Source organism: Microcaecilia unicolor, chromosome 5 (assembly GCF_901765095.1).
Source record: "Microcaecilia unicolor chromosome 5, aMicUni1.1, whole genome shotgun sequence".
Lineage (NCBI taxonomy): Eukaryota > Metazoa > Chordata > Amphibia > Gymnophiona > Siphonopidae > Microcaecilia > Microcaecilia unicolor.
In genome coordinates this window covers 190,802,194-190,829,230 of record NC_044035.1, presented here as the reverse complement: position 1 = coordinate 190,829,230, position 27,037 = coordinate 190,802,194, and the positions used below count along the sequence as shown (strand labels likewise).

General features: G+C 44.5%; 1 protein-coding gene across 4 annotated transcripts in view; it reads right to left on the bottom strand.

Annotated features, from left to right (window-relative positions):
- RANBP10 (RAN binding protein 10) overlaps positions 1-27,037 on the bottom strand; it is a 683,001-nt gene that overhangs the window by 174,391 nt on the left and 481,573 nt on the right. For all 4 annotated transcript variants that reach the window (XM_030203667.1, XM_030203668.1, XM_030203669.1 and 1 more), the window contains one exon: positions 15,487-15,682. In XM_030203667.1, the coding sequence (XP_030059527.1) occupies positions 15,487-15,682 (196 nt within the window). The remainder of the gene's footprint in view (positions 1-15,486; positions 15,683-27,037) is intronic.

The following is a 27,037-nucleotide window of genomic DNA, read 5'->3' as shown; positions in this document are numbered from 1 at the left end:
TGTGTTCCTCTTCGGCTAGCCGTCCTTGCTAGCCACCTTCAGAGACTGTGTTCCTCTTCAGCTAGCCGTCCTTGCTAGCCACCTTCAGAGACTGTGTTGCTGACTACCAGCCAGGCCGGCCGTCACCCCGCGGTTCCAGCAGTCCTGCTGGCCGCCTGCAGCTGGGGGCTCAACCCTCGGTGAATGGCGGTCGCCGCGGGTGAAGATTCGGGGTGCGCGGCGGTCCTCTGAGGTCTTACCGGGCCTCAGGGAACCTAAGGGCTCACCAATAACCGCAACAGGACACACAGCAACATCTTACTCACTCCAATCCCAAAAGATACCAAGAAAAAAGCAACCGAAATCACCAACTACCGCCCAGTTGCATCTATACCACTAGTAATTAAATTGACGGACAGCATGGTGACCAAACAGATTACCGATTACTTGGACAAGTTCTCAATCCTCCACGAATCACAATCAGGTTTCCACCCCCTCCATAACACCGAATCCATGCTAGTCACTCTCATGGCCAAATTCAAGCAGGAAATAGCCACTGGAAAAAGTATACTTCTCCTACAATTTGACATGTCAAGCGCATTCGACATGGTAAACCACAAAATATTACTGAGACTCCTAGATTACTTTGGAGACGGAGGAAACACACTCAACTGGATCAAAGGTTTCCTAACCACCAGAACATACCAAGTAAAATCAAAATCAAACATATCACCACTTGGAAAGCTGACTGTGGAGTACCTCAAGGATCACCACTATCACCGATACTTTTCAATATAATGATGATCCCACTAGCCAAGGCATTATCAAAGCTAGGCCTCAACCCGTTCACTTACGCAGATGATGTCACAATTTACATTCCCTTCAGACATGATCTAACAGAAATCAAGAACGAAATTAGCTTGGCTTGAATACCATGGATTAATGGGCAAACTCCTTTAAATTGAAACTGAACACTGAAAAAACACATTGCCTCATCCTCTCATCTCAACACAATACATACAAACCAACAACCTTAATCACCCCAGAACATACCCTCCCTATATCAGACAGCCTGAAAATACTCGACTTGACAATCGACCGCAACCTGACTCTCGAGAGCCAAGTGAACACTACAACAAAAAAAATGTTCTACTCGATGTGGAAACTCAAACGCATAAAACCTTTCTTCCCAAGGGAAATATTCTGAAAACTTATACAATCCATGGTGCTAAGTCATGCAGACTATTGCAAAGGAATTCACACTGGATGCAAAGAACAACTCACAAAGAAACTCCAGACCACTCAGAATACAGTAGCCAGACTAATATTTGGAAAAACGAGATTCGACAGTACCAAGTCCCTCTGTGAAAAACTGAATTGGCTACCAATCAAAGAATGTATTACTTTCAAAATCTGCACCCTGGTCCACAAAATTATCTATGGTCAAGTCCCAGGATACATGACAGAACTTATACACCTACCACTCAAAAACATAGTCAGATCATCTCGAACATTCCTAAACCTCCACTATCCAAATTGTAAAAAAATTAAATACAAAACAACCTATGCATCCAGCTTCTCCTATACAAGTACACAATTATGGAACGGACTGCCAAAAGATGTGAAGACAACCCATGACCACCTAAAATTAAGGAAAAAATTGAAAACCTACCTGTTCAAAAAGGCATACCTCGCTGACCCAACTTTCAATGCCTGCACTCTGCAACACAACATAACCAAAGCTTGTACTGGACAATAAATAATCTTTCCTCTCCTTATTCCGATTGTAACTGAAACATATGTTCCTTACCCAACCATAATATCACCTGTATTTGTTTCTTTACCGAACTGGCGAATGCCTCTACGGTACTATGTAAGCCACACTGAACCTGCAAATAGGTGTGAAAATGTGGGATACAAATGCAATAAATAAATAAATAAATACTTGAAGTAAAATCCAAGAGACCATCAGATGCCAATTTCCAGGTGAATGACAAAATAGGCAAATACAAAGTTGTTCTGATAAAGTAGTGTCAGTAACATTGCAAGCAAGTATTTCAATGTTTGAGGAAGTGTTACTAGAGAGAAACTACGATGAAGAATAATTTGTATATTATTGATAAGCCAGCATCTTTCTTATTGGGTCTACAGAGATTGAGGATCTTATAAGCCGGTGGACAAATGTCTTTAATGATAGGATGGTTATTTAAACGTAACCAAGTTTCAGTAATCATGACTAGACCAAATTGTTCATCATTGATCCATCTTTATGAGCTCAGATTTATTCACAATGGATCTAGAATTTACATAACCTATAGGCACTAGAATGAATGAGTGGGCTTGTTGCAGACTGAAACATTGTATTTTAATTAGATCACATTTAGGATGTGGATCTTTAAGTCTGTGTCATGCATGAGTGGGATAAGTAAAGTGTGTATGAAGGTAGTCACTGCCTTTAGATTGATGACTTACATTTCTTGTCTTTAAAGCATTAAGTGTTAACCTTTACTTGTAAGGTTATAATTATTGGTATGTTATAATTGTCTTCTAAAACGACAGTTTAATAGCCAAAGAGCCAAGGAATTAGAAGTAGTATAGAGAAACAGTTAGCTAGGTTAGACATTAGAAACACTATGTAAGATTAACAATACCTACCATAGGAGCCAACTTTTCAAAATTATCGGGGGTGCTAAGCCCAGTGGAAATAACCCCTCCCTGGACACATACAAGGAATTTTCTCAATATTGGGGGTGCTCAAGCACCCACAGCACCCCCAGAGTCAGCTCCTATGATACCTACAGCTTAAGAAAAGGTTGAAATTAAGTATAATTTCAACCTTTTCTTAAGCCGTAGGTATCATAGGAGCTGACTATGATACCTACAGCTTAAGAAAAGGTTGAAATTAAGTATAATTTCAACCTTTTCTTAAGCCGTAGGTATCATAGGAGCTGACTCTGGGGGTGCTGTGGGTGCTTGAGCACCCCCAATATTGAGAAAATTCCTTGTATGTGTCCAGGGAGGGGTTATTTCCACTGGGCTTAGCACCCCTGATAATTTTGAAAAGTTGGCTCCTATGGTAGATATTGTTAATCTTACATAGTGTTTCTAATGTCTAATCTAGCTAACTGTTTCTCTATACTACTTCTAATTCCTTGGCTCTTTGGCTATTAAACTGTCTTTTTAGAAGACAATTATAACATACCAATAATTATAACCTTACAAGCAAAGGTTAACACTTAATGCTTTAAAGACAAGAAATGTAAGTCATCAATCTAAAGGCAGTGACTACCTTCATACACACTTGCCTGAGACCATGCCCGATGGGCATACAAAGAGGTGTACCCCTTCGGCATGCCTCTTCAGTGCGACGACCCAGCAGCAGTCTCACTAATTAAGTGGCTGCCAGTGATGTTAATCCAATCATCGCTGGCTTAGTTCAAATTTAAACAGATGTCAGCAGTAACGGCAGCAGGATCACTGGAGCTCAGGGAGGGTTTACAGCGGGAATGGGCAAGCCAAGGTAGAGCACATACCTGGATGACAAGTATTAGTGTGATCCCAGTGGCAGTCTCGCTATTGAAGTGGCTGCAAGTCATGTTATCCGATCACCACTGGCTCAGTTCAAATTTAAACATGTCAGCAGTAACGGCAACAGGACTTGGTTTGATTTGTAAACTGATGTTACCTGTATCCTGCTCTTAATATCTACCTGCTTCTATTCTAGCCTATTACAAAAAAGACCTGTCTTTTCACTTGCAGAGGGTCTGACCTCTAAACGTTTCTAATCTGTCTTCATCCTATTGCTTCTAACTTAAAATTGTTCTTGCATATTTTTATGCTGTTATTGTCTTAAAGGTGCTTTTATTGAACTGTGTTTTAAACTTGTGTGCTTGTGATTTCATATTTTTGTGCTGGAATTGTCTTAAAGGTGCTTTCATTGGAAATGTGTTTTGAACCTGTGCCACGTGACTTAATCCAATCAATTTGGTTACATAGAATCTGGTGTCTGTCTTAAAGGTGCATTCTTTAGAATTGTGTTTTGAATCTTCAATGCCAGAGACTTAATTCAATCAATTTGATTACATAGCATCTGGTGACTCATACACTGTGGCCTCTTGAGCAGGGGCAATTGTATACAGCTGTGTGTTAAAAGAAAAAACAGAACTCAGTTTACCTGAGTGCTCAGCATTTTCAGACTTAGTTTGATTTGTATACTGATGTTACCTGTGTCTTGCTCTTAACATCTACCTGCTTCTATTTAACCTATTTAAAGAAAAAGAAAACCCGTCTTCACTTGCAGAGGGTCTGACCTCTAAACTTTTTTAATCTGTCTTTATCCTATTGCTTCTAACTTAAAATTGTTCTTGCATTGTGACTGTGTATTTTTATGCTGGTATTGTCTTAAAAGTGCTTTTATTGAAATGCATTTTGAACTTGAGTGCTTGTGATTTCATATTTTTATGCTGGAATTGTCTTAAAGGTGCTTTCATTGGAACTGTGTTTTACATCTGTGCCAAGTGACTTAGGGCAAGATGCACTAAAGACTCGTTAAAGCCCTTTCCTGTACCGATTCCCTTAGCGAATCGTTAAGGAACGGGCATGCATCAAGGAATAGGAATGCAAATGAGCTGCTCATTGTAGCTCACTTGCATTCTCTATTCCGTCGTTAAAACAATCGGCCGGTCGAGCATGAGCAGAGCAGCCAAGCGTTATGCTGGCTGTTCTGCGCATGCCAAGGACATCTGAGATCGCCACCACCCCTCCCCGAGATTGCCGCCGCTTCCCCCTCCCCTCTGCATTGAATTGACAGCTTTCCACAGCCCTGGCCTCCCCGCCGCCCCCCAATCAAAAAAACCATTTATTTCGGCCGTCATTATCCCCCCCCCCCTCCCCGGCAATAATAAAAACTTCTTTTTGGGCAGTACTTCACTCAGCTGAGAGACCTGGAAGTCCCTGAGCCAATCACAATGCGTTTAGCCAAGCTAAACACGCTGTGATTGGCTCAGAGACTTCCAGGTCTCTCAGCTGAGTGAAGCACTGCCCAAAAAGTCGTTTTTATTATTAAGGAGGCTAAAATGGACGTTTTTTTAGATTTGGGCCCATTTTGGCCGCCTTCCCCCCTTGCAATAATAAAAACGTCTTTTTTGGCAGTGCTTCACTCAGCTGAGAGACCTGGAAGTCCCTGAGCCAATCACAACACGTTTAGCCGAGCTAAACGCGCTGTGGTTGGCTCAGAGACTTTGAAGTCTCTCAGCTGAGTGAAGCACTGCCAAAAAAGACGTTTTTATTATTAAGGGGGTCAAAATGGATGTTTTGTTAGATGGGTGCCCATTTTGGCCGCCTTCCCCCCTTGCAATAATAAAAACGTCTTTTTTGGCAGTGCTTCACTCAGCTGAGAAACCTCAAAGTCTCTGAGCCAACCACAGCGCGTTTAGCTCGGCTAAACGCGTTGTGATTGGCTCAGGGACTTCCAGGTCTCTCAGCTGAGTGAAGCACTGCCAAAAAAGACGTTTTTATTATTGCAAGGGGGGAAGGCGGCCAAAATGGGCACCCATCTAACAAAACATCCATTTTGACCCCCTTAATAATAAAAACGTCTTTTTTGGCAGTGCTTCACTCAGCTGAGAGACCTGGAAGTCCCTGAGCCAATCGCAGCGTGTTTAGCTCGGCTAAATGCATTGTGATTGGCTCAGGGACTTCCAGGTCTCTCAGCTGAGTGAAGCACTGCCAAAAAAGACGTTTTTATTATTGCAGGGGGGGAATGACGGCCAAAATAGACGTTTTTATTGTTGCACTGACGAGCACTTGACTTTTTTCCCCGATTTTTAAAAAACTTTTGTAGCAGTTTTTCAATCCCGCGCAGCCTCAATGAGAGGTACAGACCTCTCGTTAGATTTTCCAGCGTTAAGACAATCGGAAAAGGTTAGTGCATCTCATTACAATAGGGTTTCTACACAATTTGCTCATCTGCATTCCGTTTTCGTTAGCTGCTACCGTCTTCGGAAAAAAGTCCTTAGTGCATGCCTGGGTTTACTACTTGCTCGTTAATGGCTCGTTAAGTTTAGTGCATCTGGCCGTTAATCCAATCAATTTGGTTACATAGAATCTGGTGATTCTGGTGAATCTAGTGTCTGTCTTAAAGGTGCATTCATTAGAATTGTGTTTTGAATCTTCAGTGCCAGAAACTTAATTCAATCAATTTGGTTACATAGCATCTGGTGACTCAGACTGTGTGCCTCTGGAGGAGGGGCAACTGTATACAGCTGTGTGTTAAAAGAATAAACAGAACTTAGGACGTTTTTATTATTGCGGGGGGGGGGGGGGGGGGGCACCCAAAATGTACTTTTTGTTTTTGAAGTGAAGCTTTATTAAAAAACATCAAACAGGCTCCGATGCTGCAAGCTCTTTTTTGGACATCATTCAACCCCGGAATAATAAAAACGTCCTTTTTGGCCGTGCTTCACTCAGCTGATAGACCTGGAAGTCTCTCAGCCAATCACAGCGCGTTTAGCAATGTCTAATCCTTCTTAGCCTTCTCAGAGTAAAAAATATTTTTTAGATAGTTGTGCCACACGTTTCTCATCTACATCTAGGGGAATTAGTAAGGTGATGTCATCTGCACAGATTAATTTTTCACCACATGACTATGTAAGATTTTTCCTAAAGGTGACATTACTACATTAAAGACAATAGGTGGGGAGATCCCTGAGGGACGCCACATACTGAATCCCAAGATGGGGAAAAGTCATTCTTCATTTTTACCTCATAATATCTTAAAGTTAGAAATTCCCTAAATCAGTCCAAGACAGGGGCATAGCCAGACAACAGATTTTGGGTGGGCCTAGGCAAGAAGTGGGTGGGCACCATGTTGTTCTCCCCCTCCCCCCCCAACTACCACCAAAATAATATCTCAACTGATGGGAAAACGTTTCTTTCCACCTTGGCAGTCTGCAGCAGGCATGCGCTGAAAAATGAGCATGCTCAGGTGCCGGTATTGTGGAGAGTAGCTGGCCAAGCTTGGGACCCCCACCAGCTACCGCTAAACGTGTGCTGCTTTTGGGTGGGCCTGAGGCTGAGCCCTAAATGGGTGGGCCCCGGCCCACCTGTGGCTAAGCCACTGGTCCAAGACCGGACTTACTGCCCCGATTTCATCCAATAACAATAAGACCAACTCATGATCTATCACATCAAATGCTGCCGACTGATCAAATTGGATCAGTAGCACCTGAAGACCCTTACTAATCCAGTATTTTCTTTGTGCTGTTATGGCACTAAAAGCTTTTTCAGTGCTGAAGTTCTTTCTGAAGCCTGATTGGGAAACAAACAGAATATTATATTGATCAATATACTCCACAAGTTGTTTTGTAACTATGGCTTCTAATATCTTAACGAACAACGCCATGGATGCTACCGGCCTATAGTTGCTAACCTGTGAAAATGGACCAGATTGGTTCTTTAGGATTGGCATAAGAACAATGTGGCCTAAACAATTAGGGCAATGCCTCTGTTCCAAGTACATATTTAACCAAATGTAAACCAATTTAAAAACACTAGGGATGGCAACTTAAAAAGGTAAGTTGCACAACTATCTAGGATGAATATCTCAACATTAATTTTTTAGACTCTTTCAAGTTTGTCTGATTGAAAGAGGCCCATATTCTATCACTTAAAATACCAGAGTCAGAAAGACTTGTGCAACCAGAGTAGCCCACTAACTTCTCAAAAGATAAGGCTGGTTAAATTTTATGCAGTGCTTTTTTTGTAGGAAAAAAGGTACTGGTAATCATTATGGGTAACACCTTAGGGGCGGTGTCACTATCTATGGCTCTGCCCCTACAAATATGATCACTACAGACAAGTTTCCACTCAAAATCAATAGATGGTGATCAATCCCAACACACTAGACCAGTGGTCGGCAAACCGCGGCTCGCGAGCCACATGCGGCTCTTCCACAATTGGGCGTTTCCGCGTTGCCGGCTGCGTCGCATATTTTTTTATGGTCCCGTCTGACTCCGACTCGAAACCCAGCTTCCCCTCCTCCCTCTTCAGCCTGCCTCCGCGGGGCTTCTATTGGTCCAATTTGCTGGCAATTTGGACCAATAGAAGCCCCGCGGAGGCGGGCTGCAGGCTTATCTTAAATGCCTTCAGCGCAGCAGCGGCCGCGCGCCCTGCCCCGGCCGGAGAGAGACGAGCAGCAGCCAGCCACACAGCCAGCAGCCAAGCACCACATAGCAGCATGTGGGGTAAGGTAAAATAGAAAGAACCCCCCCGCCGCCCTCCCCCTCCTCCCCGGACCCCGAGTCGCCGCCTGGACCCCCGTCTGCCCTCCCTCAGTCACTTGTCACAGCCTGGGAATCCCAGAGCACTGCTATTTCACATAGGCAGCTTTGTCCATTTATCTTCCTTGGTTTTCAGCCTTCAAGGCTTTCGGCTGTCCTCCTTTTCAGCGCGCTGGTAAAAAAAAAAAGACGAGCCATCAGCATGTCGGAAAAACTGAGGCGTGCTGGTTCCTCCAGGGAAGGAGGCGACGGCAGGGAAGGAAAAGTCTGCGGTTCCGACGTTGGCGGGAACTGCAGCCATTTTGGGTTCCCCTGCTGTTTCTGCTCAGTAATCTGTTTCTTTACCGGTTGCTGCAGAACGACTGGCAGATAGTTCCTCTCTCTTGCTTGCGGGGTCTTCTGGCTTTGGCTTTCCCCCAGAATTTGTTGTACAGATGTACCAAGCTTTTCTTATGCACAAATCTGACCCTCTCTCAGCTCCTTCGGGTAAAAGGCCCTCTGAAGCTCAGCATCTGTCAGAGAAGTATTGGTTCCATAGAGACTCTAACCTTTAATGTGCCCTTTAATGTGCACATTAAAGGGCAGACTTTTAAATGCACAGCTGGATATAAAATGTTTAACATATCCATGTACTTGCTCCCATGATATAACTGAATTCTATTATTCTGTCTTACTGTATTTTCAAATGTAACTAAGCCACATTGAACCTGAGTTTGCTTGAGATAATGTGTGACAAAAAAAATGTACAAAAAATATATCCATTATCCTCCACTACCTTTTAAGACACTGCCTATCCAGATGGCACAATAACAACAAGTTTGGTCCAGTGAAGACTAACTCAAGACGAGTGTGGATGGGAGAGTTGGAAGGGGTCGACCTCAGTGAACGTACCTCAATCAGATTGAGGACGTTTTTAGCAAAGGCCAGCTTAGGAGTACCCTAATTAAGTTAATAACAATGCACCTACCTATATAGTTTAAGTTTAAAAAATTTGGCTCTCAAAAGAAATTTAAATCGTTGTACTGTTGATATTTGGCTCTGTTGACTAATGAGTTTGCCGACCACTGCACTAGACTGTTCAGGGAATCTCTGTCAACAGTTCTTAATTTTTCTTCATCTTTTACTGTTTTTATCCATTAATGGAAGGGAAAAGAGCCTCAGTTGTTGATGAAACCAAAATGGCATTCATAGGAACTGCATACTTAGGCGTTCTCTGCTCAGCTGCAGTCAATCATTAGCTCAAAAAACATTCATGTCAGATATAGGAATTTTTCTTTTTCTTTTGTTTTATCAAAAAATGTTATCAAAAATTAAAACTCCTTATTTCCTAAACAGATCCAGTTAATCCATTCAAACATCCTTGTGTTTTTCAATCACTGAGCACAAGAGAAATAAGAGTTCGATAATAAGATAAGTCTCTTTCCGTCTCTCTTACAGTGGCGCAGCTACGTGGGGCCTGAGCGGGCCTGGGCCCCCGTAGATTTCAGTCGGGACCCCCCTCCCGGCGAACCCGCCTCCGCCGCCACCTACCTTCGGTTTTGCTGGCGGGGGACCCCAATCCCCGCCAGCTGACGTCCTCTCCGACCGTTCTGCTGCAGTCAGACTCAGAAAAGTCTTCTTCCTTCAACAGTTGCATGCTGACGTCCTACACGTTGTACGTACAGGATGTCAGACTCAGAGATCAGTTCTGCAGGACGTCAGCATGCAACTGTTGAAGGAAGAAGACTTTTCTGAGTCTGACTGCAGCAGAACGGTTGGAGAGGACGTCGGCTGGCGGGGATTGGGGTCCCCCGCCAGCAAAACCGAAGGTAGGTGGCGGCGGAGGCGGGTTCGCCGGGAGGGGGGTCCCGACTGAAATCTACGGGGGCCCAGGCCCGCTCAGGCCCCACGTAGCTCCTCCTGCTCTAGATGTAAATTGACATCAGTATTTAACATCTAATAATTCATTAGTAACAAACTCATAGAACAAATGTTCCAAATCAGCCCAATTTCCTAGGGGACGACAGAACAAAATACATTTTAGTGTTCTCTGCAGGGAATAGTCATCCACAGTAGGGGCATGGGAGGGAATTAAACTCTAAACTGAGGTTTCCTGTGACTATCAGCTCTGCTCTACACTGATGCTATGGTAAATTTTATAAACAGTCTCTTAACTGCTAGCCTAATAGACTGTAATAGAGACTTTAAATACTAAACTACTAAACTAACAAAGAAAAAAAAAAGATTGCTTTGGAGGCAAACACACATAGCACATTTTTTTCAGGTATATTAAAAGCAAGAAGCCGGCAAAAGAATCGGTTGGACTGCTAGATGATCGAGGGGTAAAAGGGGTGATCAGGGAAGACAAAGCCATAGCGGAGAAATTAAATGAATTCTTTGCTTCAGTCTTCACCGAGGAAGATTTGGGAAAGATACCGGTGCCAGAAATGGTATTCAAAGCTGGCGAGTCGGAGAAACTTAATGAATTCTCTATAAACCTAGAGGATGTAATGGGGCAATTTGAAAAATTGAAGAGTAGCAAATCTCCTGGACCGGATGGTATTCATCCCAGAGTACTGACAGAACTGAAAAATGAACTGGCGGAACTACTGATATAAAAAGGTTATTTATTTTTAAAATCAAGTCTGGTACATAAAGATTGGAGGGTAGCCCATGTAACGCCAATATTTTTAAAAGGTTCTAGAGGGGATCTGGGAAATTAAAGACCGGTGAGCCTGATGTCGGTGCCGGGCAAAGTGGTAGAGACCATTATAAAGAACAAAATTGCAGACCATATTCAAAAGCATGGATTAATGAGACAAAGCCAACATGGATTCAGTGAAGGGAAATCTTGCCTCACCAATCTATTACATTTCTTTGAAGGGGTGAACAAACACGTGGACAAAGGTGAGCCAGTCGATATTGTGTATCTGGATTTTCAAAAGGTGCTTGACAAAGTAACTTATGAAAGGCTCCAGAGGAAATTGGAGAGTAATGGGATAGGAGGCAGTATCCTATTGTGGATTAAAAACTGGTTAAAAGATAGAAAACAGAGAGTAGGGTTAATTGGTCAGTATTCTCAATGGAGAAAGGTAGTTAGTGGGGTTCCCCAGGGGTCTGTGCTGGGACCGCTGCTTTTTAACATATTTATAAATGATCTAGAGATGGGAGTAACTAATTAGATAATTAAGTTTGCTGATGACACGAAGTTATTCAAAGTTGTTAAATCGCGAGAGGATTGTGATAAATTACGAGACTGGTCATCTAAATGGCAGATGACATTTAATGTGAACAATTGGGAAGTGATGCATGTGGGAAAGAGGAATCTGAAGTACAGCTATTGAATGCAAGTTTCCACATTAGGAGTCACCAACCAAGAAAGGGATCTAGGTGTCGTTGTTGATGATACATTGAAACCTTCTGCTGAGTGTGCTGCGGTGGCTAAGGAAGCAAATAGAATGTTAGGTATTATTAGGAAAGCAATGGAAAACAAAAATGAGGACGTTATAATGCCTTTGTATCACTCCATGGTGTGACCACACCTCGAATATTGTGTTCAATTCTGGTCAACGCATCTCAAAAAAGATATAGTGGAATTAGAAAAGGTGCAGAGAAGGGTGACAAAAATGATAAAGGGAATGGGACCACTTCCCTATGAGGAAAGGTTAAAGCGGCAAGGGCTCTTCAGCTTGGAGAAAAGATGGCTGAGGGGAGATATCAGAGGTCTATATAATAATGAATGGAGTGGAAAGGGTAGACGTGAAGCGTCTGTTTACTGTTTCCAAAAATACTAGGACTAGGGGGCATTCGTGTAATTAAACTCTGGAATTCATTGCCAGAGAATGTGGTAAAGGCGGGTAACGTAGCGGGGTTTAAAAAAGGTTTGGACGGCTTCCTAAAGGAAAAGTCCATAGACCATTATTAAAATGGACTTGGGGAAACTCCACTACTTATTTCTGGAATAAGCAGCATAAAATGTTTTGTACTTTTTTGGGATCTTGCCAGGTATTTGTGACCTGAATTAGCCACTGTTGGAAACATGATGCTGGGCTTGATGGATCTTTGGTCTGTCCTAGTATGGCAATACTTATGTACTTATGTATTTAAACTGCCTTTGCTAAATAAGAAGAGTAATGTAAAAATAAAGACACTGAGATTACCTATTTAACTTCAAGTCTACTTTTCCCCAAGTTTAAAAGCAATTTTCCAGCAAATAACTTACCAGTGAAGTTCTGTCCTGTCCTCTTACAGCACCTCTTCTGGATAGAGAACTGAATGCTGCTGGGATTACTCACACTGCAATCAGTGTGGTAAGATACAGAATGGTCTGCAAAATGTGTTAGACATCTGATGAAATGTAAGTGTGATAAAATGAAATCAGACAGTGTAAAGTTAAGTGAAAAACTGATGGTGAAATAAAATTAAACATAATGCACAGAATGTTAAGCAAGACCAAAAAGATAAAACTGAAGACAGTCCACTCGCTCTTTAGTTCTATCTTTTTGGTCTTACTTAACATACTGTGCATTATGTTTAATCAGTGCTTTTTTTGTAGGAAAAAAGGTATTCTGACCTCATTTGCAACTTTAAATTAATCCCCTTATTTTCCTACTCCTGTTACTCTTTTATCTATCTATATGTTCCATTGTTGCTTACACCCTATGTTTTATTAAGTATCGTGTTGACTTTGTATTGTAGCATACTGTAATTCTCTATTGCTCATGTCAGACTTATTCTTGCTGTACACCTCCTTGAGTGAATCCCTTAAAAAAGGCGGAAAATAAATCCTAATTAAATAAATACGTTTGCTGTGTCTGCGCCCGCCTCAGAACACTGGACTCATGGCCAGACTTGGGCGAGAGTGCTGAGGGGTGGCTCCTCTCCTAAATGCTGGGGGGGGGGGGGGGGGGGGCTTTCTTTCCCAAGGTCTGACAGAACTGGCTTGGTTGGTGCTGGCTCCAACACCCAATAGGGCACTGGCATCAATAACCAGCTGACGGGCTGGGCATGGGCCTCCAGATCGGCTGGGGCAGCACCATGAGCAGCATCAGCACCATGCCGCGATAAGATGCACTCCAGCTCCTTCTGCAGTAAGGCCTAGAGCCACTCCTCGGAGTCAGGCATTGGTAAAGGCTGGGCTGGCACCAGTGTGGTGACAGTCTGAGAAGATATGAGGACTGAATGAGAAGATGTGAGGACTGAATCAGAAGACTGGTCCTGGCTCCAAGGAGACTGTTGCAGTGGTGCAGACACTTCGTAGGGGGAGTGGTCATCATAGTGCTGATGCTGCTCGGAAACCAGCGATGGAGGTTCTCTGGTGTTGAGGTTTCTTCACCTCTGCTCGATGCCAGGCATCAAAGCTCGGCCCGGTGGGACGCTACAGATAACTGACATCAAGGCAGGCAGAGACCCCCTTGGTTCTGGAGCATGCCCAGTGTCTGACACTGCTCAGGGAGCCATTGGGACCCAATGCCTCTAATGCAGATGGACAAGACTTTGATGCGGGAAAAAGTCTTTCATGCAGGGTCTCTCTTCTGGGTTTTATTCTGTATTTGAGAACAGAGCTTAGAGTTAGAGGTACAGTGGTCAGGTCCCAGAAACGGCAAGCACCAGTTGTGCGGGCCAGTCAGTGACACGACCTTGTCGCATCTGAAACACTTTCCGAAACCACTGGGAGTTTTTTGTGACATCGAGTGAAAAATAGCAAAAGCAAAATCATTGTTTGTTTTTTTTTAGAAAGATCCTGGCAAGGTGCTCAGAGCTAAGTGGGCCACAAGCTGAGGAAAAAGAAAGAAAAAACCTAAAATTTAAGAAAACAACTAAAACAATTTATGGAAGAAGAAAAAAACCAAGAGAAATGGTCCCACACTACTCAGAGCTAATGCTAGCAAGGCAGGGAAGGCTGCACTCAAAAAACTGCGCTAAGGACAGAACTGCAGAACACATCCTCTCAGTACTGCAGAAAAAAGAACTGCTACTGGTCCCACGCAAGCGAGGCTGATGGGAAGGTACTCATTCATGTGCAATCGGGCTTATCAAAAACGTCTGGAAAAAGAACACTAGATGGCATCCATGCCAGGCTCTATTGAATGACATCACCCAACTGTGAGAACATAATGTCCTACTTGTCTCTGGAGAGGAGGAGGAAACAGTGACATGGCCCATCTTTTTTTTAGATATATTGGACACTGAAGTTACTCTTGTAGCTAAAATAGATGAGGCTTTTGTCAGAGATACTAACAAAGATTAGGGTTTACATTTTTTTCCCTTCACTATCAACTCTCCTCCTCCTTTCTTTTTCACATCAGTTCTCACTGGAAATTCCCATGCCTATGATGCATGCTTTACTTTAAAAGGTCTTTAAAAAGTCGTAACTGGAACAGATTTCTCCCCATAAGTTAGGGAATTGGAAAGTTTTGCCTTTTCTGGAGCAGCAGTGCCAATAATACTGAGGCACTGATGACTGATCAACAGAATCACTTAATTCTAGGATACCCCACCCCACCCTATTATTCTTCATGGAGAAGTGTTACTTAATCAAAAGCACAACGCTTCCTTCTGGTCTGTAGAGGACACATGGAAGAATAAAACTACAAATGAGGGTACTGGGGGGGGGGGGCAATGACATTATCTTTAAGTTCAGAACTCAATGTAAAGTTATCTATTCAAATGTTAACAACATTGTATTGTAAACCGCAGTGGTCTCTAAAAATAAAACAAAATAAGAAAACTCTGGGATATTAACCAATAATGCAGTGGGGTAGCTCATCTATTAAATGATCCTGTACTAAGACTGAGAGAGATTACTGTGCTATCAATGAAGATCTAGGGCTGTTACTGAAAAACAGGAGAAGAAAATATTCATTACAGACAATTCAGGGTAGCACAGTCTCAGTGTACACTACTCTTATTGTAATCTTCTAACACAGTTTATGATGCATTTTTTCATGTGACTTGATGGTTAACAACTTGTCAGTTAACACATTTATAAGAACTCTACTGACTGAGTCTGTAATTTAGCAACAGCCCAATAAAGTTCACACAGAGATTGTGAAAAATCTTTAAAAACCCAGGTACAAGCACAGAAGACAATAAGCCATTCCTAAACATAAATATTTAATAAATATTTAACTTTTTGGATTGCTTAACTGTGAATTACAATTCAAAGGCAGGCTGGGAACAAGCAGCCCACATGACACAGACAAACCAAACCACAAAACAGGTACCCGAAGCGTGACATAGGACATACCTGGTCTCCTGGTTACTTGTGCTACTATGTTGTTGTGATTTTGTAGAGTCTGTTGAATTGGACTCTGAGTAATTCACTGACGAAGGGGAGGAGGAGGAAGAAGTGGAAGAGGAAGAGCTAAGTGCTGAGTATTTACTGTGACTCTGTTTGCTTTTTGTAGAAACAACCCCATTACTACAGCTTGGACTGTCTGCACCTGGAACCCAAGGAAACAAGTTAATTAGCTACATTTTTTTAGTCGGAAATAAATTGTCGCTGTATAATAATGAATCATTTAGACTGCAAACATGACTACCAACTTAGCTCTGCTTACTTTTATTTAGGAGTACCTACTGAAACTTTTTTCATATCAAATAACTGGGCCAGATAAAAACTGTCTGTGGGTACCACGCAGTATTTCTGCTAGCAGTCAGTGATGCTGTCATTGTGAAAACTGAGGAACAGAAATGTTTAGAGGCAGCAGAGGACAGTAGAGTAGTAAGGTCAATGGATGAGTCTTCCAACACTTGATCACAAATACAAGGATTCACTAGGATGTAGTTGTTAATCTGGTCGTGAGCCCTTATGCCTAGGCTGAGGCTTAGGAAGGACCCTGGCCAAGGCCTAGGGTAGACCAAAGCGCTAAGCAATATCACGGGCCACAAAGCCCCGCACACTCAGGACAATCAACAAGCACCACCAGAAAAGGGAGATAGACCACTCAGGCGGGGCCGCAAGGCCGATCCGGAACCCACTCGTACAGAGTCCAAGCGTATGGGCCTCACGGCCGAACTGGAACCAAGTCATACACTAGGGAAGGGAAAGGAACAACGAGGGGGTCCCCGAAGGGACTGGAGCTCATGCAACGCACACAGCACTAGCTAATGACACAAGGGAAGGGTTACAGACAAAAGCTGGCAGATACAGACTACGTTACCAAAAGAATTGAGGAAATGGATAGGAACACAACAAAAGCATTGCAGAAAAGAAAGTTCCTCCACAAAATCCCAGACGTGCAAAGGTACTCCAAAAAGATATTTATTCTTCTCAAAGTTTAACAAGAGTACTATTCAAAATTGCTCTAAATCCAATGGAGCTCACATATCGCATTCAAAAATTAGGATGAATCTTAAAAGCGCCTGTTTAATCCATAGTAGTGTTGAACATGTCATAATTATAATCCATGCTCAAACTCAGCCGACACCACTTTAAACAGCTTCATCAAGGTCAAATACAATACAGGCTTCAGATCTAAAATTCAAAGAGATACTCCATTAACCATTTCTGTACCTTCAAATTTATAAATTCTTTTAGAAAAAACACACTTACTTGGAAAACGTGCATAGATCGGAGACCACTTCATGTCTCCAAAATGGCGCTGTATACGTCAGACGCCAACTCTGAGCGTTTTAAAGATCCATCTCACATATGTCATATCCGCTTTTAAGCGGAACTAAATATCTGATCTTGTGAAAATATCAAGAAATCTTTACACACTTTAATATAAATACAGTTATAATAGTGTAGTCCATTCCAAATCATGATTCAAACCAGCTGGTTGTATCATGTTTAGGGTAAAAATCCATCTTGCTTCACATCTCCGCAATCTTAACACTCTGTCTCCACCACATCTCCATGCTGGTCCTCGGTCAATAGCAAAACATTTGAGATCACTAAATTGGTGCTGGAACTCCATGCAATGATCCACAAGGGGCGCGGCAAATCTCTTTAATTTGATATTCGATTTATGTTCTAATAATCTTGTTTTCAAACAACGAATAGTCATGCCCACATAGAGCTTCATAAACGGACAAATAATCACACACACTACAAAATCACTTCTACAAATCATAAAGTGTCTTAACTGATACATTTTTCCATCAGCAGGGTTTTTAAACTCTTTTACCTGTAAGGTAACATTACAGATACAGCATTTTAAACATTTGTAATGACCTGCTATCTGATTATTCTTATTTGTAGGCCTTATATCCATCCGCTGGACATAATAATTCTTTTAAATTACATACTGTAGCATAGGCTATCCGTAAGTCAACATCTTTAAATGCTGGATGCAATCTAACAATAGCCTAGTTGTTTCGTAAAAATTTTGAAGTATTAGACATATGTTTGTACAGAAGCATTATTTGTCTCTCTTTCATTTTGTTGTAGCAGAACATCTCTGCTATAAAATCTTGCGCATGTTTAAATGAATTTTTTAAGACTCTTTTGGGGTAACCCCTTTGTTGTAATTGTTGTAATTTAACACTCAATTGTTTTCCTTGTTGTTTGACATCCATGATATCAGAACAATTTCTTCTTATTCTTAAGAACTGAGATAGCAGAAGACTATCTTTTAAGCAATTAGGGTGACTACTTTCATATGAAAGAAACGTGTTTCTATCTGTATCTTTATGAAAAACACGTGAGGTAAAGACCTGAACACTTTGTGTAAACTCTAAATCTAGAAAATGAATCACATCTTTTGATATTAGCATTGTGAAAGATATGCTTTGATCACATGTACTTAGCCAGCTGAAAAACATTATTAACTCTTCACTAGTACCTTTCCAGAACACAAATATATCATCTATATAGAGCAGCCATGTTACCAATTGTGCAGAAAACGGTGAACAAGGGAAAATTAGGTTCTTACCTTGGTAATTTTCTTTCCTTTAGTCATAGCAGATGAAGCCATTACGTATGGGTTATGTCCATCAACCAGCAGGGGAGATAGAGAGCACTCAAACTTTCACAGTGCCCTCTTGGCCAGCTAGCTCCACTGCCTCTTCAGTATTTGAAGCTTCCAAAGCAGTATGGCAAACCGCAATGGGAATCACAAGAGCTTTCCTCACAGCGAACGATGGCCCATCACAAGGGCATGAACTCATAAAGGAGGGAATGCACATCCTCCTGGAGGGAATAAACTCATCCTCCTTATTGTATAAGTGGAGGGGAACACCCGCGCCTCCTGGAGGGAATCACACATCCTCCCAACACACTGGAGGGAATAAACTCATCCTCCTATTTATAGAACTGGAGGGGAACACACACGCCTCCTGGACAGAATCAACACATCCTCCAAAAAAACGTGCTGGAGGGAATGAACACATCCTCCTAAATTTAAACTGAACATGAATCCTGAAGATTGTTTTCCAACTTTCTCCCAAGGAAGGAACTTCAGGAAATTAGAACAGAACCTGAAAAACAGATTCACAGCATACAGACAATCATACAGGGAGGGCTCATGGCTTCATCTGCTATGACTAAAGGAAAGAAAATTACCAAGGTAAAAACCTAATTTTCCCTTCCTTGTCATCAAGCATAAGTACATAAGTAGTGCCATACTGGGAAAGACCAAAGGTCCATCTAGCCCAGCATCCTGTCACCGACAGTGGCCAATCCAGGTCAAGGGCACCTGGCACGCTCCCCAAACGTAAAAACATTCCAGACAAGTTATACCTAAAAATGCGGAATTTTTCCAAGTCCATTTAATAGCGGTCTATGGACTTGTCCTTTAGGAATCTATGTAACCCCTTTTTAAACTCCGTCAAGCTAACCGCCCGTACCATGTTCTCCGGCAACGAATTCCAGAGTCTAATTACACGTTGGGTGAAGAAAAATTTTCTCTGATTCGTTTTAAATTTACCACACTGTAGCTTCAACTCATGCCCTCTAGTCCTAGTATTTTTGGATAGCGTGAACAGTCGCTTCACATCCACCCGATCCATTCCACTCATTATTTTATACACTTCTATCATATCTCCCCTCAGCCGTCTCTTCTCCAAGCTGAAAAGCCCTAGCCTTCTCAGCCTCTCTTCATAGGAAAGTCGTCCCATCCCCACTATCATTTTCGTCGCCCTTCGCTGTACCTTTTCCAATTCTACTATATCTTTTTGAGATACGGAGACCAGTACTGAACACAATACTCCAGGTGCGGTCGCACCATGGAGCGATACAACGGCATTATAACATCCGCACACCTGGACTCCATACCCTTCCTAATAACACCCAACATTCTATTCGCTTTCCTAGCCGCAGCAGCACACTGAGCAGAAGGTTTCAGCGTATCATCGACGACGACACCCAGATCCCTTTCTTGATCCGTAACTCCTAACGCGGAACCTTGCAAGACGTAGCTATAATTCGGGTTCCTCTTACCCACATGCATCACTTTGCACTTGTCAACATTGAACTTCATCTGCCACTTGCACGCCCATTCTCCCAGTCTCGCAAGGTCCTCCTGTAATCGTTCACATTCCTCCTGCGACTTGACGACCCTGAATAATTTTGTGTCATCGGCGAATTTAATTACCTCACTAGTTATTCCCATCTCTAGGTCATTTATAAATACATTAAAAAGCAACGGACCCAGCACAGACCCCTGCGGGACCCCACTACTACCCTCCTCCACTGAGAATACTGGCCACGCAATCCTACTCTCTGCTTCCTATCTTTCAACCAGTTCTTAATCCATAATAATACCCTACCTCCGATTCCATGACTCTGCAATTTCTTCAGGAGTCTTTCGTGCGGCACTTTGTCAAACGCCTTCTGAAAATCCAGATATACAATATCAACCGGCTCCCCATTGTCCACGTTTGCTTACCCCCTCAAAAAATGCATTAGATTGGTGAGGCAAGACTTCCCTTCACTAAATCCGTGCTGACTTTGTCTCATCAGTCCATGTTTTTGTATATGCTCTGCAATTTTATTCTTAATAATAGCCTCCACCATCTTGCCCGGCACCGACGTCAGACTCACCGGTCTATAATTTCCCGGATCTCCTCTGGAACCCTTCTTAAAAATCGGAGTAACATTGGCTACCCTCCAGTCTTCCGGTATTACACTCGATTTTAGGGACAGATTGCATATTTCTAACAGTAGCTCCGCAAGTTCATTTTTTAGTTCTATTAATACTCTGGGATGAATACCATCAGGTCCCGGTGATTTACTACTCTTCAGCTTGCTGAACTGACCCATTACATCCTCCAAGGTTACAGAGAATTTGTTTAGTTTCTCCGACTCCCCCGCTTCAAATATTCTTTCCGGCACCGGTGTCCCCCCCAAATCCTCCTCGGTGAAGACCGAAGCAAAGAATTCATTTAATTTCTCCGCTACAGCTTTGTCCTCCTTGATCGCCCCTTTAACACCATTTTCGTCCAGCGGCCCAACCGACTCTTTGGCCGGTTTCCTGCTTTTAATGTATCTAAAAAAATTTTTACTATGTATTTTTGCTTCCAACGCTAATTTCTTCTCAAAGTCCTTTTTTGCCCTCCTTATCTCCGCTTTGCATTTGGCTTGGCATTCCTTATGATCTATCCTGTTACTTTCAGTTGGTTCTCTTCTCCACTTTCTGAAGGATTGTTTTTTGGCTCTAATGATTTCCTTTATCTTACTGTTTAGCCACGCCGGCTGACGTTTAGTCTTTTTTCCCTTTTTTCTAATACGTGGAATATATTTGTCCTGAACCTCCAGGATGGTGTTTTTAAACAGCATCCACGCCTGATGCAAGTTTTTACTCTGCGAGCTGCTCCTTTCAGTCTTTTTTTCACCATTTTTCTCATTTTGTCGTAATCACCTTTTCTAAAGTTAAACGCTAGCGTACTTGATTTCCTAGTTTCACTTCCTTCAATGCCAATATCAAAACCGATCATATTATGATCACTGTTATCAAGCGGCCCTCGTATCGTTACCCCCTGCACTAGATCATGAGCACCACTAAGGACTAAGCCATTACGTATGGGATGTAACAAAGCAATCCCTAGATAGGGTGGGAACAAGCCACACCACGCGCTAGCACTTGTGCACCAAAACGCGCATCCCTCCTGGCAGCCACATCCAGCCTGTAATGTCGGGCAAAGGAGAGCTTAGAAGCCCATGTTGCTGCACTGCATATCTCTTGAAGAGAGAGTGCTCCAGTTTCAGCCCAAGAGGAAGAAATCGCTCTAGTAGAATGTGCCTTAAAGGCTACAGGCGGAACCCTGCCGGCCAGCAGATAAGCTGAAAAGATAGTTTCTTTGAGCCAGCGGGCAATAGTGGCTTTAGACGCTGGAGACCCTCTGCGAGAACCGGATAGCAAAACAAATAGATGATCAGAAGTCCTGAAAGAGTTAGTAACTCGCAGATACTGCAGCAGAGTCCTGTGCACATCCAAAAGGTGCAGCTGCCCAAAAGATTCTGGAAACTCTTCCTCTGAAAAAGAGGGCAAGAAAATAGGCTGGTTTAGGTGAAAGGCTGACACCACCTTAGGCATAAAGGAAGGCACGGTCCGAACCGTGACTCCGGACTCTGAAAATTGCAGAAATGGGTCTCTACAGGACAGCACCTGGAGCTCTGACACCCGTCTCGCCGAGGTAATGGCCACCAGAAAAACGGCCTTCAGTGTCAAATCTTTCTCCGATGCTTGCTGAAGCGGCTCAAAAGGAGATGCCTGCAGGGTTTTCAAAACTAGCCCCAGGTTCCAAGCTGGACAGGGTGCTCGCACTGGAGGTCGGAGCCGAAGCACCCCTCTAAGAAACTGTGCCACATCTGGGTGAGCAGCCAAAGACACGCCTTCCACCTTACCACGAAGGGAGGCCAACGCTGCCACCTGCACCCGCAGGGAATTATAGGCCAAGCCTTTTTGTACACCTTCCTGCAAAAAGTCCAGAATCGGCGAGACAGGAGCCCGCATTGGAGCAATGGCTCTGGAAGCACACCAAGACTCAAACAGGCACCAAATCCTGGCATAAGCCACGGAAGTGGACCGCTTGCGGGCTTGCAGGAGAGTGGAAATAACTTTATTGAAATAACCTTTATCCCTCAATTGCGCCCTCTCAATAGCCATGCCGTAAGACCAAAGCGGTTGGCGTCCTCCATGGCTACCGGTCCCTGAGTCAACAGGTTCGGTACCAGAGGTAACGGCAGAGGAGCCTCCAGGAGCATCTGTCGGAGGTCTGCATACCAAGGTCTCCTTGGCCAATCCGGGGCGATGAGGACCACTTCTCCTGGGTGCAGCCGAATCCGCAAGAGCAGGCGCCCTATCAAGGGCCATGGGGGAAACACATAAAGTAGACCCGGAGGCCAGGGTTGAGCCAAGGCATCCAACCCCGCCGAGCGAGGATCTCTCCGTCTGCTGAAGAAGCACGGGACTTTGGTATTGGCACTTGTCCTGAGAAAAAGGAGACCATCTCCGGAGTAGGGAATACTGTAGAGGTCCTCAGGTGCGCTCTCGCCCAGGGTACCACTTCCATCGTGGCTGTCATCGATCCCAGCAGCTGGACAATGTCCCAAGCTCACGGGCGGGGCATCCTCAGGAGCAGACGGACCTGATTCTGAAGCTTGCACCGCCTTAGCTCGGGTAGGAACACATAGCCCGAGACTGAGATTGTGAAGGGGACAGGTGACTTTTGGCCATATTGACGACCCAGCCTAGAGATTGCAGTACTGAGACCACTCTGGCTGTAGCTTGTAAGCTCTCTGTTGCAGAGTCTGCTCTGATGAGCCAGTCGTCTAGGTACGGGTGAACCCTGATACCTTCTCGCCTGAGAAAAGCAGCTACTACCACCATTACCTTCGAAAAGGTTCGGGGAGCTGTGGCGAGGCCAAAAGGCAAGGCCCTGAACTGGAAATGTTGTCCCAACACCGCAAACCTCAGAAACTTCTGGTGCGGGGGCCAAATCGGTATGTGCAAGTAAGCTTCTTTCAGGTCCAGAGACGTGAGAAACTCTCCTGGCTGTACCGCCGCAATGACGGAGCGCAGGGATTCCATGTAGAAATGCCGCACTCTCAGGGACTTGTTCACTTCCTTTAAGTCCAGAATAGGGCGAAAGGTCCCACCTTTTCGCGGCACCACAAAGTAGATGGAGTATCGGCCGCAGCCTTGCTCAGCGGGAGGCACCGGGGTCACTGCCCCTAACTGAATCAGACCTTGTAAAGTCTCCTCCACCGCCGCCCGTTTGACGGCAGAACCGCATCGGGACTCCACAAACACGTCTCTTACTGGGGCGTTGAATTCTATTCTGTATCCATCTCTGATCAGGTCCAGAACCCACTGATCTGAGGAAATCTTGGCCCACTCCTCGACAAAGAGGGAAAGCCGTCCTCCGATGACAGGCATCGAGGAGAGGGCCGGCGCACCATCATTGAGAGGGTCGCCCCTGAACTCCTGGTCTTGAGCCACCGGCTGCGGAACGCTTGTCCGAGCGAAAGGAGTTCCTCTGCTGACCATGGGCACGTGAAGTGAACCCAGCAGAACGCCCCGGGCGGTACCTTCTAGCTTCACGGAAGCGAGGTCTGTACGAGGAGTGGACCGCCTGGCCCTTAGAGGAAGGCCTCTGCCTATCTTCGGGCAAGCGCTGGGGTTTTGGATCACCCAGGCCTTTCACAATTTTCTCCAACTCCTCACCAAATAGGAGAAGTCCTTGAAAAGGCAACTTCACCAACTTTTGCTTAGAGGCCATGTCCGCTGCCCAGTGTCGTAGCCACAGACGACGGCGAGCCGCCACTGCTACTGCCATTTGTTTAGCCGAAGCTCTGACAAGGTCATAAAGGGCATCAGCCAGAAAGGACAAGGCCACCTCCATCCGCGGAGCCACATCCAAGAAGGGCTCCGCTCCATCTCCGGGCTGAGCCACTGCCTGTTGCAGCCAAGCTAGCCAGGCTCTAACAGCATAACAGCTGCATGCAGACGCACGAACAGTGAGACCTGCAATTTCAAAGGACCGTTTCAATGCTGTTTCCAGCCTACGGTCTTGAGCATCCTTCAGGGCAACACCTCCTTCAACAGGGAGGGTAGTTCTCTTTGTCACCGCAGTGACTAGGGCATCCACTGTAGGCATTTGAAAACGAGCCATATGTCCCTCACGCAGAGGGTATAACTGCCCCATAGCCCTGGAAACTCTCAAAGGTCCCTCGGGGTCAGCCCACTGAGCCGAAACAAGCTCTAGGATGGAGTCATGCAAAGGGAAGGCCCGAGCAGCTTTCTTGGTACTAGCCATCCTGGGATTACCTGAGGAGGCCATGCCACTGTCAGGATCTTCAATCGAGAGGGCCTGCAGGGTATCTGAAATAAGCGCTGGCAGCTCATCACGGTGGAAAATCCTCACCGCGGAGGGATCATCCAGATCCTGTGGTAAATCCGCACCTGACTCTGGTTCCTCAGACCAAGAACGTCTGTCAGAGTTCTCCGAATCCTCACACCCCGACCACGGGGGGTGGGGGTGGGGGGGTGGGGGAAAGGTGCACCACAATCTGAAGGGGAATTAACCCTTCTGCGCTTATCTTTAGGCCAAGCATCCGGGAAAAAAGCCTCACTGGGCAGTCCCAGGCCAGAATCCATCGGGGGGGGGGGGGGGGGGGGGCAATCAGAGGAGCCTCAGGCGACCCTTGAGGAAGGGCTCTTTTCATCATGTATGCTTTATGTAGCAAAAGCACAAAATCCGGGGAGAAAATCTCACCCTGGGCACCCAAATCCTGTCCGGTGCTAGCTACTCCTGAAATAACCTCATCTCGAGATGCCCCACCCGGCTCAGGTCTCTCCGTGTCCACGGAGGCCGCGCCATGTGGTGTAAGCAAAATGGCGCCCGCTGCCAGCTCAGAGCGGGAAGAAACATCGCTCGCCATGCTCGGGCCGGCTCCTACGCCAGTACAGCACGATTTACAGAGCCCTGCTGCTGATTTGCGCTTGCCACAAGTGGAACAGCGCTTTACATTGTCCGCAGCCATCGCCGAAAAATAGCGGTAAAATCCAAGATGGCGGTTTCGCGCCAAAATCGCCCCAATCGCGGGCCCACCCCGGAGGAGTTGGAAAACACTCTTACCTCAAAGGATCTAGTGTACAACTACGATCCTGCTGAAAATCAGGTCAAAAACCTCTGTTCCAGCGTTCTCTGCGTTTAAAAACGCGACGCGACTTTTTTTTTTTTTTTTTTTAAGCTGTGAGGAAAGCAGAGGTATTGAAGACTCCGGAGGCTCAGATGAGTGGGAAAGGCAGGGAAAGGGCGAACCTATATGCCTGCATCCACTGTTGGTGGGTAAGGACAGGGAAAGCAAGGCAATATGTCCACATCCACAGAGGTATGGGTAAGGCAGGGAAAGGGCTAACCTATGTGCCTTTAAAGTGAGGCTGCTATAGCCTCCAACACCCCGGTTAACAACTGGCAAGCCAGGAACCACCTTCCGGCAGATTTTTCTGGAGCTCGAACAAGCTGCAGCCACCCTGCTAGGGGAGATAGAGAATACTGGAGAGGCAGTGGAGCTAGCTGGCCAAGAGGGCACTGTGAAAGTTTGAGTGCTCTCTATCTCCCCTGCTGGTTGATGGACATAACCCATACGTAATGGGCTTCATCTGCTTGATGACAAGGAATCTATCCATTCTCTTTTGAATTTAGACATGTATAGATTCGCTATTGAGGGTGCGAATGTCACACCCATTGCTACACCCTTTGTTTGTAAATATAGCTGATCACTGCATATGAAAAAGTTTTCTTTCATGGCTAAATGTGAAAGTTTTAACAAAAATTCAGTAGGGACTATATGTGGTCTATCCCTATCTTCCAGGCACTAATAGTTATTCAAGAGACTTTGGAAATTAGGGATAGACCACATATGGTCCCTACTGAATTTTTGTTAAAACTTTCACGTTTAGCCATGAAAGAAAGCTTTTTCATATGCGGTGATCAGCTATATTTACACATAAAGGGTTAACACTGAGTAAAGGAAAACTTAAACAAACAAACGGGAACGAGCTTACAATGGACAGAAAGGCTGCCTAACAGAGACAGGTCTTACAGAAGGCAAATACCAAGCTCTGCACATAAAGGGTAAATACTGAGGAAAGGGGAACTAAACAAACAAAGGAGGAACGAGCTTACCACGGACAAAATAACTCCAGCGCCAGGCAGAGGACAGACCCAGATGCAGTGCAGTGAAGCAATCAAGCACACGCTGTTAACAACCAGCACACACAGAAACCACCAGCAACGAGAAGAGCAAGCAAACTCCAAAGAATACACACTGTGCCCCAGGCACAGACTGAGTGAGGGAACTAGGCTCAGCAGACAGGAACTAACGCTAGAGAATAGGCTGTAAGGAGAGGCAAGTTTAAATAGAGCTGACTTCTGACATCTGCTGCTTCAGATGTCAGCTCAATCCCTGACAGGCCAGTCAGAAGCGAGTCCCAGTCATTCCCCTGCCTGTCTCAGAAGAATCATAACAGTAGTTTACTGGAAAACAGAAAAGACCTGACATGGGACCATGTTTTGACTTGAAAAAGTCTTCTTCAGGGGTCGTTTGCCAATAAGATCTTCCACACTGTTATAACAGAGAAAAACATCCAGGAGAAATTCGATAAGTCTGCTCAAAGGACGAATGCTGTTCCCGTGCTTTTGCCAGATGCGTTCTTTTTCTGAGTGGACCTATCAAATTTCTCCCAAATGTTTTTCTCTGTTATAACAGTGTAGAAGAATTATTTTTAGATCTTACCTGCAAAAGACCCCTAAAGCAGGCTTTTTCAAGTCGAAACACTGTCCCGTGTCAAATCTTTTCTGTTCTCCAATAAATTACATCCTTGCAAATCCATCAGTTGTATGTG